We start from the raw sequence: 17,417 nt of genomic DNA, 5'->3' as shown, positions 1-17,417 counted from the left end.
TCAATCATTTGTCCCAATGATTGTAACTATTTCATGTGTTTTTCAACTTTCCTTGCATGTTAGTTTTGAAGATTTTGAATGTTGTTAATAACCTTTAATATTTGATAAGATCACACTATTCTTTTTTTCCAGCACTTTATTGAAATAATTTGTCATTCCTCAGGAATGTAGGAGGCATGGGTACGATATTCCAATGTGGTCTACTGAAAAATGTGTGGCTGAGAGTGCTTAATAATGTTATAATCTAATCTATACAATAACAACAAATTATATTTCAATAGTATCTTTAATGGTTGTACAGGACACTGGGTTAGGCCACTTTTGGAATACTGTGTGCAATTCTGGTCTCCCTGCTATAGGAAAGATGTTGTGAAACTTGAAAGGGTTCAGAAAATATTTACAAGGATGTTGCCAGGGTTAGAGGGTTTGAGCTCCAAGGAAAGATTGAATAAGCTGGGGCCACTCTACCTGGAGTGTCGGAGGCTGAGAGGTGGCCATATAGAGACTTATAAAATCATGGGAGGCATGGATGGGGTAAATAGACAAGGTTTTTTCCCCCAAGGTGGTGGTGTCCAAAATTGGAAGGCATAGGTTAAGGTGAGAGGAATCTATGGGACAACTTTCTCATACAGAGGATGGTGTGTGTATGGAATGAAATGCCAGAGGAAGTTGAAAGCCAGAGGAAGTGGTGGAGGCTGGTACAATTACAACATTTAAAAGGCATCTGGATAGGTATATGAATAGAAAGGGATACGGGCCAAATGTTGGCAAATGGAACCTGATTAATTTAGGATATTTGGTTGGAATGGATGAGTTATACTGAAGGGTCTGTTTCCATGCTGTTCATCGCTATGACTTTATGAAGTAAAATGGCCCAAGGTGCTTCACAGGAGTACATCAAAGTTTGACACTGAGTCACTATGTGGATAATAGGACAGACAAACTTGAAACTTGGTCAAAGAGATACATTTTAAGAATTGTCATAAGGAAGAAGGAGAGGTCAGGGCTCTGTTAAGGCAGCTAGAGACACATTCAAACTCTCAATTTGATTCAAAACCAGATCTTAGATGTAAAATACACCCTAGTGCCTTGTCAATATTTCAAGACTACTTTTCATTATATTGTGCGTGTCGCAACTGCATTGTCCACTTTTATCTATTTTCCTATGCCCTATTCATTTAATTCAGTTTAAAAAATACTCTAGGTCTGCTTTTCCCATTCCTATACCCATAATAATCATATAAACAAATATCTATATCTTTACAGAATAAGAATTCTAATGTTTTCCCTCATAACTAAGACCCTGACTTTACAGATCTGCCAAGTAGCTTTTCTCTTTACCCACTCCAATAATTCATTGTGGCACTTGTATCTTGGCAACCAGAATGTGATGCAGTACTCAAGTTCTGTTCTTACTAGAGCATAGTGCAGTTTTATCACGACTTTCTTTTTCTGTCTGCACCCTTCACTCTTAAGGTTTGTTGCCTAAGTTTGTTTCCAAAGAAATGTTGATGCTATATTTTAAAATCTTAAAGGATATCCTTAAAATGCCTCATTTCAACATTACTGTTAACTTAATATAATTTTCGACTTCACCAGATCATTCTTCACAAGTAACTCCGAAGAATTAAACTGCATTTATTTCAATGCAACGGATCTAAGGCTGTTGAACTCAGAGCACGTATGGGAAGATGGGACTGAGACATCATGGCTATTACAGAAACATGGTCAACGGAACAACAGGACTGGCAGCTCATTATTACAGGTTTTAAGTACTAAACGAAGAATAGAAAGGGAGGGGAGAGAGAATGGAGTGTGGTGTATTTGATTAAGGAATTGGAGAAGATATTTCTGCATGATTGTCCAGTGAAATGAATAGAAATTAGAAATAAGAAGGGGATGTTCACTTTGCTGGGATTGTACTATTGGTCCCCCAACAGCCAGAGGGAAATTGAGCAGCAAGTAAGTAAAGTGATCTCGGATATACAAATATATATAAGAATAATAGGGTTGCAATAGTAGGGATTTTAATTTTCCAAACATTGACTGGGACTGCCAGAGTTAAAGGCTTGGATGGTGAAGAATTTGTCTTATGTGTTCAAGAAAACTTTCTTTATCAATATATAAATGCACCTACTAGAGAAGGAGCAAGACTTGACCTTCTCTTAGGAAATCAAGCAGCAAATTGGCTGAAGAGTTAGTAGGGGGACACTTTGGGATCAGTGATCACAATTCTGTTAGTTTTCAAATAGTTATATGAAAGGATTATTCTTCCATAAAAGTTAAAGTTCTTAATTGGAGTTAGGCAAATTTTAATCGTATGAGATAAGAACTTTCAAAAGTTGATTGGAGAAGACTATTTACAGGAAAAGGGGTGACTGACAAGTGGGAGATGTGCAAAAGTGTGATAATGAGAGTTCAGAGGCATTATGTTCCTGTTAGAGTGAAAGGTAAGGTTGGTAAGAGTCAGGAACAATGAATGAATAAAGGTATTGAGTTTCTAGAATCATAGAATCCCTACAATTTGGAAGCAGGCCATTCAGCCTATCGAGTCCACACTGACCCTCTGAAGAGCATCCCATCCAGAACCCCCACCCAATCCCCGTAACCCTGCATTTCCCAAAGCTAATCCATCTAGCCAGCACATCCCTGGACACTATGGGCAATCATTATGGCCAATTCACCTAACCTGCACATCTTTGGACTGTAGGTGGAAACTGCAGCAGCCAGAGGAAACCCTTGCAGACATGGGAGAATGCGCAAACTATACACATTCCTGAGGATGGAATCAAACCCAGGTCCTGACGCTATGAGGCAACAATGCTAACCACTAAACCACTGGGGTTGTCCCTTCTACAGAGGAAGCAGTGAATACAGGTACAGTTATAATGTATAAAAGACACTTGGATAAGTACATGAATAGGAAAGTTTGGAAAGATATGGGGCCAGAAGCAGGCAGATGGGACTAGCTTATTTTGGGAACATGATTGGTGTGGACTAGTTGGACCATGCTGAGTGGTTCTATGACTCTAACTGTAATTCTATCATACAATAATCCATTCTATTTCTTACATCATATTAAATTTCTGAGTAGTTTTAAATAAAATGGTTCTACTTTGATGTAATTATTTCTGATTTGTTGCTAAATTCTAGGTTCAATACTGCTTTTGCTCTGTTAATCTATTAATGTAATGTTCTAATGAATCACTCACCAACTATAGACAGCAATTTTATCACTTTCACACATTGAAATAATAAAAAAGTCTTTTGATTTTACGGTCTCTTTCATTGTATATTGTTTTATTGCTTGAACAAGGTGTAATTATATTGTTAGCACATCAGTTCATTTGTCAGCTTCTGTTACATAAATACCCATGTTGAATGCTGACACCCATCCTTTCTGACTTAATCTAATACCCCAATATCCTCGATAACATCTTTGTTATTACATGGTAATCTCCCTTGCTGGTGCAACTTTTGATTCTGATCATATTTCAGAATATGTACATATTATAGAACATAGAATATAGAACATTTCAGCACAGTACAGGTTCTTCAGACCTTGATGTTGCGTCGACCTGCAAAATTAATCTGATGGCCACCTAACCTACACCGTTCCATTATTATCCATATGTATGTCCAAGGCCCGTTTAAATGCCCTTAACATCGGCGATTCTACTACTGTTGTAAGCAGACCATTCTACGCCCCTACTATCTCTGAGTAAAGAAACTACCCCTGATATCTGTTCTAAATCTATCACCCCTCAATTTACAGTTATGTCTCTTCATGTTAGCCTTCACCATCCGAGGAAGAAGGCTCTCACTGTCCATCCTATCTAACTTTCTGATTATCTTATACATCTCGATTAAGTCACCTCTCAACCTTCTTCTCTCCAACGAAAACAGCCTCAATTCCCTCAACCTTTCCTCATAAAACCTTCCTTCCATACCAGGCAATACCCTGGTAAATCTCCTCTGAACCCTTTCCAAACCTTCCACATTTTTCCTATAATGCGGTGACCAGAACTGCATGCAATACTCCAAATGTGACCTTACCAGTATCTTGTACAGCTGAAGCATGACCTTGTGGCTTCCAAACTTAATCCCCCTACCAATAAATGCCAACACACCATATGCCTTCTGAACAATCCTATCAACCTGGGTGGCAACTTTCAAGGATTTATGCACATGGACACCGAGATCTCTCTGTTCATCTACACTGCCAAGAATTTTACCATTAGCAATTGAATTGTTCTCAATTTATTGAAACATTTTCATTTCCAGATTTGAAAATTATGTCCAATTTCCATTATTTTATATCATGGCACATTGTAGATATATTCTATCTACATGGAATTCTGCTTTCTCCTTATGCTCCACTCATGCTTGAACTATTTTTGCTTTTTTCATTGCAAAAATGTACCTGATTCATTTGGTAGTACTGACTTTGACTATTGCCAGAAGCTTTTTATCTTGTAGTCATCAAGATTTGCAAGGACATCAAGGTAAAGATATTTTAAACCAGGCAGGCTGAGTCTAAGTATTCAGCTTATTGCCCTGAAAAATGAACCAGTGATGTCACTCACTGAGGTGAGCTGAGACAGGTGCAGTGCTGCAGTCCACATCCACATTTGCACATTCCTTATGCCTGCAAAGAACAGGGACCTGGGTATGAACATATGTAGCTTCCAGATTGTACAATTATGCCACACCTTGGGCACGATTGACAATTCTAAACTGGATTACATTGTCCTTCATGCATTCAGGATTATCTAGCAAATGTTATGCAATCACGAATGATGAATCACATGTTGAACAATGTGCTGTGCATTTTACAAGAGCCGGTTGATTGCACAAGGTTAATAAAGTGCTTGCTGTGAACAGCTGAAAGAATATACCATGACCAGAGTCAACCTGCCTGGTTTAAAATTTAAACAAAGCTTGGCAATTAACTGTAATTCATTATTAGCTGGTGTACAATCAATGTCCATTTGCAATCCAATAAACTCTCTCCTCTCATACAGAATAAATTTTGATATCCCTTACATTAGTATTCTTGCAAATTGTCCTGACTGGTGCAAAACAAAAAGCTTTAACAAGTAATCTACTTTCTTTGGTAATAAGTAAATATCTGTCTCCACAATATGAGGTGTGTATGTGTTCATGGTCTTTTAAAATACAGCCAAGATGTAATGAGGTACCTGACAAAGGAGCAGTGTTCAGAAAGCTTGTATTTCCAAATAAACCTGTTGGACTATAACCTGGTGTTGTGTGATTTTTAATTTTTAAAATGTATATAGAATCTTAAAATATATTAACTGTTATTTTCTACAAATTGGTCTTAAGATCAGCAGTTAGAAGGCAATTTATTGATTATTGCAACTCTTTATATCTATTTTCCTGTCAGTAGTAAGGAAGTAAATTTCTGATAACTCGTTAGTTTGTAATCTGCCATGTATTTATCTTGTCAAGAACGATCTACACCCTTATTTCCTCTCTTCTTTCACCTGCTAGAGATTATCATGCAAAACAAAAATGTTTTTATTCCAAATTCGGTTCCCAAGGGTTGGAATTTTTTCATTCTCTTTGTGTATGCTTATCTTTCATTGTCTGGTTTCCTCACCGTTTTAATCCTCGACCCTCTGCTGCATTTAGACTTGGTCTGAACCGGACACCATGATTTTACCTTGAGCTTTTCAAATAGCATTTACAAATGTTGGAAATCTGATGGAAGAGATCAACAATGACATTGCAAGGAAAGGTCATTGACCTGAAAGATGGGGGGGTGCATTTTCCCAGGTGATGGGGGTCCCGCCGACCAGCTGTATATCCAGCTACAGTCTGCCACAGTTTCCGACCCTCTGGGGGATGGTCGCACTATTCAGGCCAGGGAGGGGAGTCGCCCGGGGTCAAGCACCTGGGGGCGAAACGTGCTATGCACCAAAGAGGCTGGCAGCTGCTAATTGCAGGCTGTTACGCGGTGAACAATATTGAACTCCACCCAACTATCTCTATTGATGCCCTCAAATCGGCTGAATATTTTCAGCAGGTTCTTTTTTTTTGAGATGCCCAGCATTAGCTGTATTTTGCATTCGGAATGGGGTGGTGGAGAAGCCAATACGATACAGTTAATAAAGAGATGCAGATACGACAAAATTAAAAGAGATTGTTTAAATTTTATAGTCTATATTTCATATCCATGTTGCAAATTTCCAGCTGTTTTAAAGACTTTGTCACTTTATAATTCAATATATCAGTGCAAGTAAGATGTTTAAAGGCACAACATTCCGGGTAGACTGTGATTATAGTTGTGCAATGCAAATGAACATATTTTATTCATAGATTTCCGCTTTGGTTACCACAAAGTGGCGCTCACTTTCCCAATGACCAGGAAAACACATTTCAGCTTTCAACTAACCCTGTGGGAAATCCGAATCCCCCGCTGTTACTAGCAAGCTTTTACTGTGATATTAAAATGCAAATTCCTGTCGTGATGTAAAGTCATTTTGGGCGCGGCTTTAACATTTTTGCGGGGAAAGAACGCACATATTCCACACTTGCTGTTGGAAAACAGAATCCTGTGTATTTTTAGGCTAACTGAGAGTGAAGAACTCCACCCGCGCCCCCCGAGAATTTTGGATACATGACAAGAAAGCCGCCATTTCCTACCAGCGTCAATATCTTACTTGTCTCGCTACTCGCCTCGTTTCCCATTCTGTGGTCACTTGCACTTTATTAGAATGGATGCTGAACAGGTCAGGCATCAGCATCTCCCTCCTCTCCCAGCAATAAACTGATAGGCACTCAGGCAGAGATAGAGATACACACAGATACAACATACAGATTCACAAAAACACAGATGGAGATACACACATACACGGATATACACACACACATACCCACACAGAAACATACTCACAGATATACATACACACACAAACATATACTCACAAACATACATGTAGATATTCATACAAGCATATATACTGATACAAATGCACATACAGATATAGGTAAACATAGATACAGACACAAATCATGCAGAAATATGGATACTAGTACAAATGAAGACTTCCATGCAGACATATAGAACCTGACCCATTTGAATGTAAATGTCAGGCATCATCTCTCCACCCCCGAGGCTCCCAGCCTCATTCCTGATGAAGGGCTTTTGCCTGAAAAATTGATTTTCCTGCTCCTTGGATGCTGCCTGACCTGCTGTGCTTTTCCAGCACCACTCCAGTCTTGACAATGTCAGACATGCACATACATCCAATGATGTAATTAAATACACAGGTACAGTCGCTAATGTGGGCAAACTTACAAAAAGCCACAGAGCACACATGGTTACAGATAGATATTTGATACCGATGCACATGAATTGGGAATGCACTAAGGAGAATTAACGACTCAGAAACAAACCCTTCACCCATGCCGAACAGGTTTCCTAAACCAAACTTGTCCCATTTGCTCATATTTAGCTTTCTCCCTCTAAACCTTTACTATCCATGTGTCTGTGCAAATGTCTTTTAAATATTGTAATTGTCCAACCTCTACCACTTCATCTGGCAGCTCATCACCCTTGGGGTGAAAACATTGCCCCTTAGGTCCCTTTTAAATCTTTTCTCTCTCACCTTAAACCTATGCCCTCTAGTTTTGGACTCCCCTACCCTGTGGAAAGAAAAACACATTGGCTATTTGTCTTATCTATGCTTCTCATGATTTTATAAACATCTATAAGGTCACCTCTCAGCCGTCAATGTTCTAGGGAAACAATCCCAGCCTATCGAACCTCTCCTTATAACTCAAACCTTCTAGTCTTGGTAACATCCTTGTAATTTTTTTGCACCCTTTCCAGTTTAATAACATTCTTCCTATAGCAGGGTGACCAGAATTGTACACAGTACTCCAAATGTGGCCTTACCAATGCCTTGGAGGAAGTGAGGACTGCAGATACTGGAAATCAGAGTCGAAAAGTGTGGTGCAGGAACTCCTGATGAAGAGCTTATGCTTGAAACGTCGACTCTCCTGCTCCTTGGATGTTGCCTGATCGGCTGCTTTTCCAGCACCACACTTTACCAATGTCATAGCATGACATCCCAACTCCTATAATCAACGCTCTGATGATTAAGGCAAGCATGCCAAATGCCTTCTTCACCACCCTGTCTATGTGTAACATCATTTTCAAGGAACTATGTATCTGCACCGTTAGGTCTCACAGTTCAACAACACTCCCCCAGCCCTATCATTAATTGTGTGAAGTCCTCCCCTGGTTTGACTTACCAAAATGCAACACCTCGCACTTATCTGCACTGAATGCCATCTGCCATTCCTCAGCCCACTGGCCCAGTTGATCAAGATCCTGTTGTATTTTTAAATAACCTTCTTCATTGTCTGCTACACCACTAATATTGGTGTCAGCTGCAAACTTACGAACTATGCCTCCTATTCAAATTGTTTATATAAATGACGAACAGCAGTGGACCCAGCACCAATTTTTGCAGCACACCGCTGGTCATAGGCCTCCAGTCTGAAAAATAACCCTCAGCCACCACCCTCTGTCTTCTACTGTCAAGCCAATTTTGTATCCAACTGGCTAGCCATCCCTGGATCCCATGTAATCTAACCATACTGACCAATCTACTATGCAGTACCTTGTCGGAGGCCTTGCTAAAGACCATGTCGACAAAATCTATCACTCTGCCTTCACCAACCTTTATGGTCATCTTTTCATAAAACTCTATCAAATTTGTGAAACACAATTTCCTGTGCACAAACCATGTTGACTATCCCTATTCAGTCCTTGCCTTTCCAAATGCATGTTGAACCTATCTGCAGTTCCCTAGCTTTTCCTTGCAGCCTTTCTTAAATGAGGGCACCACATTAGCCAATCTCCAGTTTTCAGGTACCTTACCCATGGCTGTCAATGATACAAATATTTTTGCTAAGGGCCCTGCAATTTCTTCCTGAGCTTCCCATGGTGTCTTGGGATACACTTGATTGGATGCCAGGGATTTATCTACCTTTATGTGTTTTAAGGCTGCCGAGTTTAAAACTTCTGAGAATTAAACAATGTAAACAACAGAAGTTTCTGCAGAAAGTCTGGTTCCAAAGATTGTTTCAACATTCCTGGTAAACTTGAATTTTCTTCTGTTTATGCTGTGTTGTTAGTCAACAATATAATGATGTGCATCAATGAAGTATTTGTAACATGCTGCAGATAATTTCACAAAAGATGATTTGATGAAGATCAAAAACTAACCAAATATTGCCTCTGGCTATTAGAAAAAGGATGAAACTTTTAGTTGAAAGTCAGCAATAAAGAGGAACACTAGAAGAAAAAGAATGTGGAAATGAGCAAATGGGAATTACGGTGTTTCTGGCCTAAACAGCCGAAACAACAGCTACCAATAGTAAATTTTAGAATATACAAGAGGCTGGAGGTATAAAATTGGCTGGACATTAATGTAGAGTGATCTTGACATTATGGGTTCACTTCCTGCACCAGTTGAGATTACCATGAAGTTACTTCCTTCTCGGCTTCTCCCTTTGCCTGAGATATGGTGACCCTCATGTTGAGCCACCAACTGTTGTCTCTCTCTAATGAGAGAGCAGCCCTACGGTAATTTAGAAATATTCTTTGCATTATACAAATGTCCTGAATCAGCACTACCTGTCCAGTAAAACGCTAAATAATACTGGAAAAATGATTTGTAATTGTTAGAGTGTAATCGGAATAACAGGAATAACATCCACATATTTTGACAAATTACTTATCAATTTACAATAGAAGATCTTGCTTGGTGAAACTGGAACCAATAGAGCAGATTGGGTTATGTGATCTGTCCATCTTACCTCAACGAATTTAGTATTCTGACTACAAATCTCAGTTTTTTGCCTACTCACTGTCCTGACTGTACAACTGCCTCACACAGTATTTCTGACAATCCTGTACAATTGTCTCCTCCCGAACTAGGGGTCACAGTCTAAGAAAACAGGGTAGGCCATTTCCGACTGAGATGAGGTGAAATTTCTTCATTCAGAGAATGGCCAACCTGTGGAATTCTTTCACAAACAGATTGAAAATAAGACGTTGAATGCTTTCAAGAAGGAGTTAGATATATTCTTAGTGCAAATGGATCAAAGGGTTTGTGGCAGGAAAGGGGCGGTGAACTAACTTGGATAGATGATCATCCATGATCATATTGAATGGTGGAGCATTTGTCAAAGGCCGAATGGCCTACACATGCTCCTATTTGATATGTCTCTAGTAATAATGATTCCAAATGATTGGAGGTTAGCAGGGGAGATCCCGCTGAGCGAGCTCTTTGAGGGTTTCGACTCCGTTCATTGGTTGAGAGGGGGAGTTTCTTCCTGGAAACGCAGGCTCCTGTCACATGAAAAGACCGCCCCGTTCAAATGAGGAGTGCAGGGGCGGAATGCAAATTCAATTCAACCAAATCATTGAATTCAAGATGAAATTATCATCACGTCAAAAATAAAATAAGCAGTCAACTCCATACAATCTACATTCTCTTTTTTTTCTGCAAATGATTATTTTTAGAAGGAGGGGAGTTATATAGAGAAGGCGTTTTTTAAAAAAAATGGGAGTTCAGTGTCATTCTTAATACAGTATATTACCAGGGCAGGAAATTCGGGTGTTCATAACATTCCTAACTGAATAATTTCCTGTATGGGTAGATAGGGGACTACTAAAGCAGACCATTTGGGAATACAGAAATCATACAGACATAATAGCGTGAAAGCATTTAAAGTTTATTTTAGATCAAAACTAATCTGACTAAAAAATTAGGTTATTCAGCGGAATAACCTAATTAAAATCATATTTTTAAAAAAAAATCCAATGCCTGATGTTTTCCTTTACTAAATGGAATTATTTTATTGCAGTAAAATACAAAGCAGGAGATGAAGAATGATTTAGTAAACCCGCTCGGCTGGACCAATCCGGCTTGTGAGCAGGCATGGTGGATCAGTCTGAGGTTATAGTGTGTGAAGATAATCCGTGTTTATATTGCTGTTGGCGGTAATCTCCCCTTTGCTCTCTCACTCCGCGAATTGGAAGAGCAGAGAGCGTTTGGAAGGGAGGGAGGCAACGCCAAGAAATCCAAAAAAAGAGAGAGGGGAAAAAAAAAATCAGAAATTCCTCCAGGTGTGTCTTCATCTCAGCACCCTGCTGGGTAACCAGAGACAGTGCAAAGCAATTATTCGAAGGAAATATTGCAAGGTCGGATTGACTGTTCTGAGAGAATTGCGACCGGCGGTGATTTAGTGACAGCCATTTGCGGAGTCACAGGGTCAGCTCAGTGTTCACCGGAAACAACTGGAGTCAGTCACAGCAGCCGCCAGCTCACGGCAAGAACCTGCCACTCCAGCAGGTTGAAAGCAGGACGTTTCTGTGCTCACTCACCACCACCTCCCCTCTCCCACTTAACATTTGAAGTGAGCCACCCCTCAGATACGACACGGTGAAGTGTTGCTCTGCTCTCCAATCTTTGTGTGTGAGAGAGGCTGAGAGAAGAAGAAAACGACATTTCTCCTGATGTCTTCTTCAGACGAAGAGAGTGTGAGCGAGAGATCGGGAAGCTTGTCCCCGTGTCCGGGGGATACTTTACCCTGGAATCTTTCCAAACATCAGAGGTCCAAGAGGCAAAGCCAGGAGTCGGTGCTGGACCCCGCGGAGAGAGCTGTAGTCAGAGTGGCTGGTAAGAAATCTCTTTGAACAGTATGTGGATTGAGAGAGACAGAGAGCTGCGCGCAGCCCGGGCTCTCAAACCACTCCATAGATTTCAAACCATTTACTGATAAAGAATGTTGTGAAGGAAATGTCATCAATTGGGGGGGTAACTACATATCGATCAAATATTAAAGAACAAAGCAACAAGCAAGGGGGAAGGATGCTTGTAGCACATGTGCGCTTTTTACAAACGGGCGCTTGTGTTCGCCCAATACCAACCAGTCGAGTTGCGGATTATTTCCTTATTAATGGTCTAATTCACATCCTGAGTGTCCTAATGTTTGAGTGAAATTAACATTTCAGTCAGAAATATGATCACCCGGTTGAGTCTATTTGTATTGTATGGATTAACCATCTCCTAGCCTGAAGTTCTGGGTGGATTCCTTCTGCTCGGTCTCCTCACTCTATTGGAGAAAGCCCAGTGACAGATCAGAAAGCTGGGGACCACTCCTGCTATTGCAACCGCCTATGACTAGTTCCTGTCACTCTCAGCTTTTCAACAGATAGGACGAGTTTATCTGGAATTTATGATAGAAAATCCCATTTTTTTTCTTCATGGATTGCTAAATAATGCTTCAATTCTATTGAATGACATCACCTTCCGATATCCGTGATTTAAACGGACTCAGAAGATGGGAGTAGCTGGTGTCTTGGTTGCTATGGTTCCGCCCACGGAGGAGTACTTTGCATTTCTAGTGGTGTTTCTGAAGTGTTACAAATGAAAGCTCCACCATCAATCCTGATACTACCATCTTCTCCAACATGTAGGCGTGACATAGAAACAAAATGCTGCTAGTTCCAAGAAATTAAACATTAGCATTTCGAATGTGTATATATTATGTATAAAGTAATCTGATTTAAAAGGCATCATACATTTCTCAATGTGAACATCAATCCGGATGTATGGAGTATCTGGTATTTCTGGTTGATAACACAAAGCTATTTCAATATATGAAACCTCCAGTAGCCCCTGTGGTCAGATTTCCTCTATGCAGAGGCGTGCCACGTGAAAACCTGCTAGGGATAATAAAATCAAAATCACTAAATCGTAATCGTGATCATTTAAACATCAACCAACACCAGGGACTCCGGCTGCTGGCTACAATGTAAAACACCAGTGAATCGTGAATAACATAAGAGTCTGTAATCCAAAATTGTGAAAAACCAGCCAAAAGCCTCCATTCTAAAAAGCAATCGACACTTGGGTGTGTCAGATGAAAAACTGCAAGCAGTCCTGAAAAAATGTATCACCAACTATAAATTCTCAAAACGTGATGCAATCCTAAAAATACCACTGGCAATCCTAAAATAACCGATATCGTCCAAAAATCCTGAAGAGAGTTTAGAAAAAAGACTAACTAATAATACTGACATTTGAAAGACTGTTTTAAAAGATAAAGTCCTTCAGTAATGTTGATATTTAAACCGTCAGTCGTGTGTATGGTATTTTTAATAGTCCAGCAAACCTGAATCAGCCTATTATTTTGCTTTGTTAAACAGCAATCAATATTTTGTCATTATAAAACAACTAATTATCTTGTCAGGTAATAAGCCAGTGAGCAATGTTGTAATACAGAAGAAGAGCCAAATTTGTATTATGAAATACTAGACAATAATCTTGTATTATAAAAGCCAAATATACTATACTGCAGTACAAAATAAGAGCCAGTAATTCTCTATTACAACACTCTTAAACAATTAGCCTGGAATGAAAAAGACCCTATAATATAAAAATGGCCAATATTCCCAAAATGTAAAAGATCTCAATCAGTAATTTCATAATCATAGATCATAGAATGGAATCATAGAAATGCAACATGAAGAGAGGAAATTTGGTCCATTCTGTCCTTGCAGACTCTTTGTCTAAAAAATTTAGCTATTCCCACTTCCGTGTCCTTTCCACAAAGCACCGCAGTTTTTCTCTTCAAATGATTATCCAATTCCCTTTTCAAAGCCGTAATTGAAACTGCCTCCACCACATCCTGAATCTCTGCATTCCAAATCTTAACATTCATATGTCAACTACAACTTTTGAAATTGTGATCTGCACATCCAAGTACAGATTAATAATGTAGATTAGGAAATGCAATAAATCAGAAAACTACAGAGGGTGGTGTCCACAGCCTAAGGCATCACGGGAGCCAACCTTCCACCCATGGACTCCCTTTATAAGGCTTGCTGCCACAGAAAGGCTGCCAACATCATCAAAGAGCCTTCACACCCTGGTAATAATCTCTACAACCTCTTCCGTTGTCAGGCAAAAGATACAGAAGCCTGAACACATGCACCAGTTGGTTCAGGGGCACCTTCTTCCTGGTCATTATTAGACTATTGAATGGACTCTGTAGTCTCAAATAATGCTGATCTTGCTCATGCTGATCTGTCTTGTAGGTACTGCATGCTTCCATCTAAACCTTTTGTTTTGCACATCCTTACTTATTATGATCTACTGTACTGCTCATAAACAAAACTTTTCACTGTACTTCGGTACAAGTGACAATAAATAAATCAATGAATCAAACAAATCTTGGGGAACTTCATTTCAAACTTTCTCCTGTGTGGAAAAAAATCATGCAACACTATTCTGTTTCATGTCATTCATTCAATTTCAGACCCATGTTGCACTGTCTCTGTTATTACATGTGCGTCAATTAAGCCTGTCATATGGCATTTTATAGAACCCCTTCTGTTGTCTATTTATACCACATCAAACATATTGTCCTCATCAACCCTCACCACCACTTCACCAAAAACTCAGTCATTTATTCTATTAAAAAACCTGCATTCATCCTGCAATGGAAAACACTAGCTAATAATTCCACAAAAGATGAACAAATGCAACACAAATCACTAGTTCATAATCCAGTAAAAGAAAATGTCAGTCAGCAATATGGAATACGAATATTCAACCAATGGTGGCTAGTTTGGACAAACAGGTAGAAACCTAGTCACCAGGATACATGAACATCAACTAGCCACAAAATGATATGACCCTCTCTCACTAGTATCCTTACATACAGAGAAGGAAGGACACCACTTTGACTGGGACAACACATCCATCTTAGGACAAGCCAAACAGGGACATGCACAAGAATTCCTAGAAGCAACTGGAACTCTATGAACAAACACATCGAGTTAGACCTCATCTACCACCCCCTGAGAAAAAGAGCAGGAAATGACATCACCCCAGGAAATGACATCACCATCCCAAAGAAACCCAAACATATAAATAGAAAGCAGGAATCATGTACAGTGCTTTGCCTGGAGGCCCACTGAAGATGTTACCTAGTAGGGTGACAAAACGTCTGGAAATGAACCTTCCAGCTCAGTGAGCAAACCTACAACCTGAACCTCAACCTGAGCTACAAATCTTCTCAAGACTCACTAATCAGCCAATATTTCTATCATATAAATGCAAAGTAATTATCAAAAATTTAACATCTAGGATTAATTATCAATCTTGCATTGTAAAATACAAAATAATAATACTGTAATATCAAATACTAGTCAATAATCCTGTAATTAATTACATAAACTGGCAAATCTGCTATATATCCATGCTGTGGTGGAGGCTGGTACAATTACAACGTTTAAAAGGCATCTGGATGGATACATGAATAGGAAGGGATCAGAGGGTTATGGGCCAAATGCTGGCAAATGGGACTAGATTTATTTATTTCTTGTCAGCATGAACAAGTTAGACCAAAGGGTCTGTTTCTGTGCTGTATATCTCAATGACTCCATAACACTACAAGGCACCAGCCAACAATTAGGTATTATAAACATGTATGGAATCCTGAAGATTATTGCATTGGATCGTCAAAATATATGCACATTTGTACACCAGCACCAAATAAAGTTGTTGTATTGTCGTAAAAGCCAACTAATTCACTAACTTTCAAATTATAACATTGCATTTTGAATTAGGTAGGTACAACACTCATGATTTTAATGTGTGATCAAGAAATTTAGATTTTTAGAAAAAAATGAAATAAAGTTACATGAAAGAATCTGCTTCCTTTCACTCTATAGTCTTCATAATCTCTTCCATGTAAAGAAGTGTAGTATACATTTAGCTCCCTACTCTAGTTCTTGAATTTGCCAAGCCCTAAATTTTAATGCAGGATGATCTGAGAATTCCTAGTCTCAACAATGATGTAACATCTAAAACAATCAATAGTTTTATTGTGGTATCCAATTTAATAACTCGTTTCTCTGTTATTTACTTTCATATTTATGTATCAAAATTTGTACTGCAGTCTATGGTGCCAGGAAAGTCAAAGTTTTGCTGTGGGTTTATCATATGCTTCAGGTGGAGTTCATCTTTGTGTCTCCTTGTGCTGGAACTCCAATAGATTGCTGCTGTCTATGATTAATTTTCTCTGCTGCTGCTGCAGCCTTACCCCAGTCTTACTTTACACTCATGACTGTCTATAGAACTGGCTAAATTAGCTTCCAACTGGTTGAAATCCTTCATGGCTTGAACCATACATGTTCCTTTATTTCCAAGTGTTCCTTTCTGTAATACATTATTTACTGTGGCCACTTGATTTCTTTCTGTTGCTAACTGTGTATGCTGCATTGAGCCTTCTCTCACTCTTTATTTAGCTTCTGCACAGGCTTTCCCATTCTCTGGTTCAGTGCCTAAGTATACCTTTAAGCCCATCACTAGCTGGACCCTTCCACTGCTGTGCTTCAATTCAGATAATTTCACCACCTCAGTTTGTATTGCTGAGCCTGGTCTTGTGGTTTATCATCACTTGTTTTTAATTCAGGCTCTCATCATCCATTTCCATTGCATAAATCTGATCACCATCGTCATATTTTAGCAATGTGAGATCTATGCTCTTGTGAGTGAATAAAAACAGACTTGATGGAACATGACTATATGCAGAAGATGGTAAGAGATGATATCCTATTAGGAATACTAGAGAGATAGGCTTAAGTTCCATGTGATTTGATATTCAGTCTGACATTTCTACTCTCACACATGCTAATAGCTATACCCAAAGTAAAGGTATAGTCTCTTTTCATGTCAAAACACAATATTTTCTTTATTCATGGGTTATCAGTGTTGTCACCAAGGCAATATATATTGTCAATCTCTCATAGCCTATGAAAAGGTAGTGGTGGTGAAGTCTGTTCTTGTATTCTTGAAGTCCATTTGGTGTAAGGACACCAATAGAACTGTTAGGTATGGAGTTCCAATATTTTGAAACCAATGATGGTGAAGAACTGCAATAAGTTTCTAAGTTAGGATGATGTGTTATCTTTGGGTGCTGGTTGTATTCCATGCCCATATTCTTCTAAGTGGTAAATGTCAAATCTTTGGAATGCAGTTATAGAAAGGGGGGAAGGTCTCAGATACAGTCACATAGATGGGTTAACTCCAGGAAGGGTAAGAGAGGTAGGCAACTAGAGCAGGAGTTCTTTGTGGATATACCCATTTCAAACAGGTATGCTACTTTGGAAAATGTAGGGGATGATGGATTCTCAGGGGAACGTAGCATAAACAGCCAAGTTTCTGGTATTGAGACTGGCTCTAATGCAATGAGGGGTACATCGGCTTCCAAGAGATCAATTGTGTTAGGGGATACTGTAGTCAGAGGTACAGACAGACGTTTCTGTGGCCAGCAGAGAAAAAGCAGAATGGTGTGTTGTT

General features: G+C 39.2%; 1 protein-coding gene across 9 annotated transcripts in view; it reads left to right on the top strand.

Annotated features, from left to right (window-relative positions):
* Positions 1-11,020: 11,020 nt before the first annotated feature.
* macf1a (microtubule actin crosslinking factor 1a) overlaps positions 11,021-17,417 on the top strand; it is a 604,319-nt gene continuing 597,922 nt past the window's right edge. For 2 of the 9 annotated variants that reach the window (XM_043717779.1, XM_043717772.1), the window contains exon 1: positions 11,025-11,723. In XM_043717779.1, the coding sequence (XP_043573714.1) occupies positions 11,561-11,723 (163 nt within the window). In that variant the 5' untranslated portion in view covers positions 11,025-11,560. Of the gene's footprint in view, positions 11,724-17,417 lie in introns of all 9 variants that reach the window. The other 7 variants (XM_043717785.1, XM_043717783.1, XM_043717782.1 and 4 more) reach the window with 5 other exon arrangements.

This window comes from Chiloscyllium plagiosum, chromosome 27 (assembly GCF_004010195.1).
Source record: "Chiloscyllium plagiosum isolate BGI_BamShark_2017 chromosome 27, ASM401019v2, whole genome shotgun sequence".
Classification (NCBI taxonomy): Eukaryota; Metazoa; Chordata; class Chondrichthyes; order Orectolobiformes; family Hemiscylliidae; genus Chiloscyllium; species Chiloscyllium plagiosum.
This window is presented reverse-complemented; position numbering and strand designations above follow the sequence as displayed.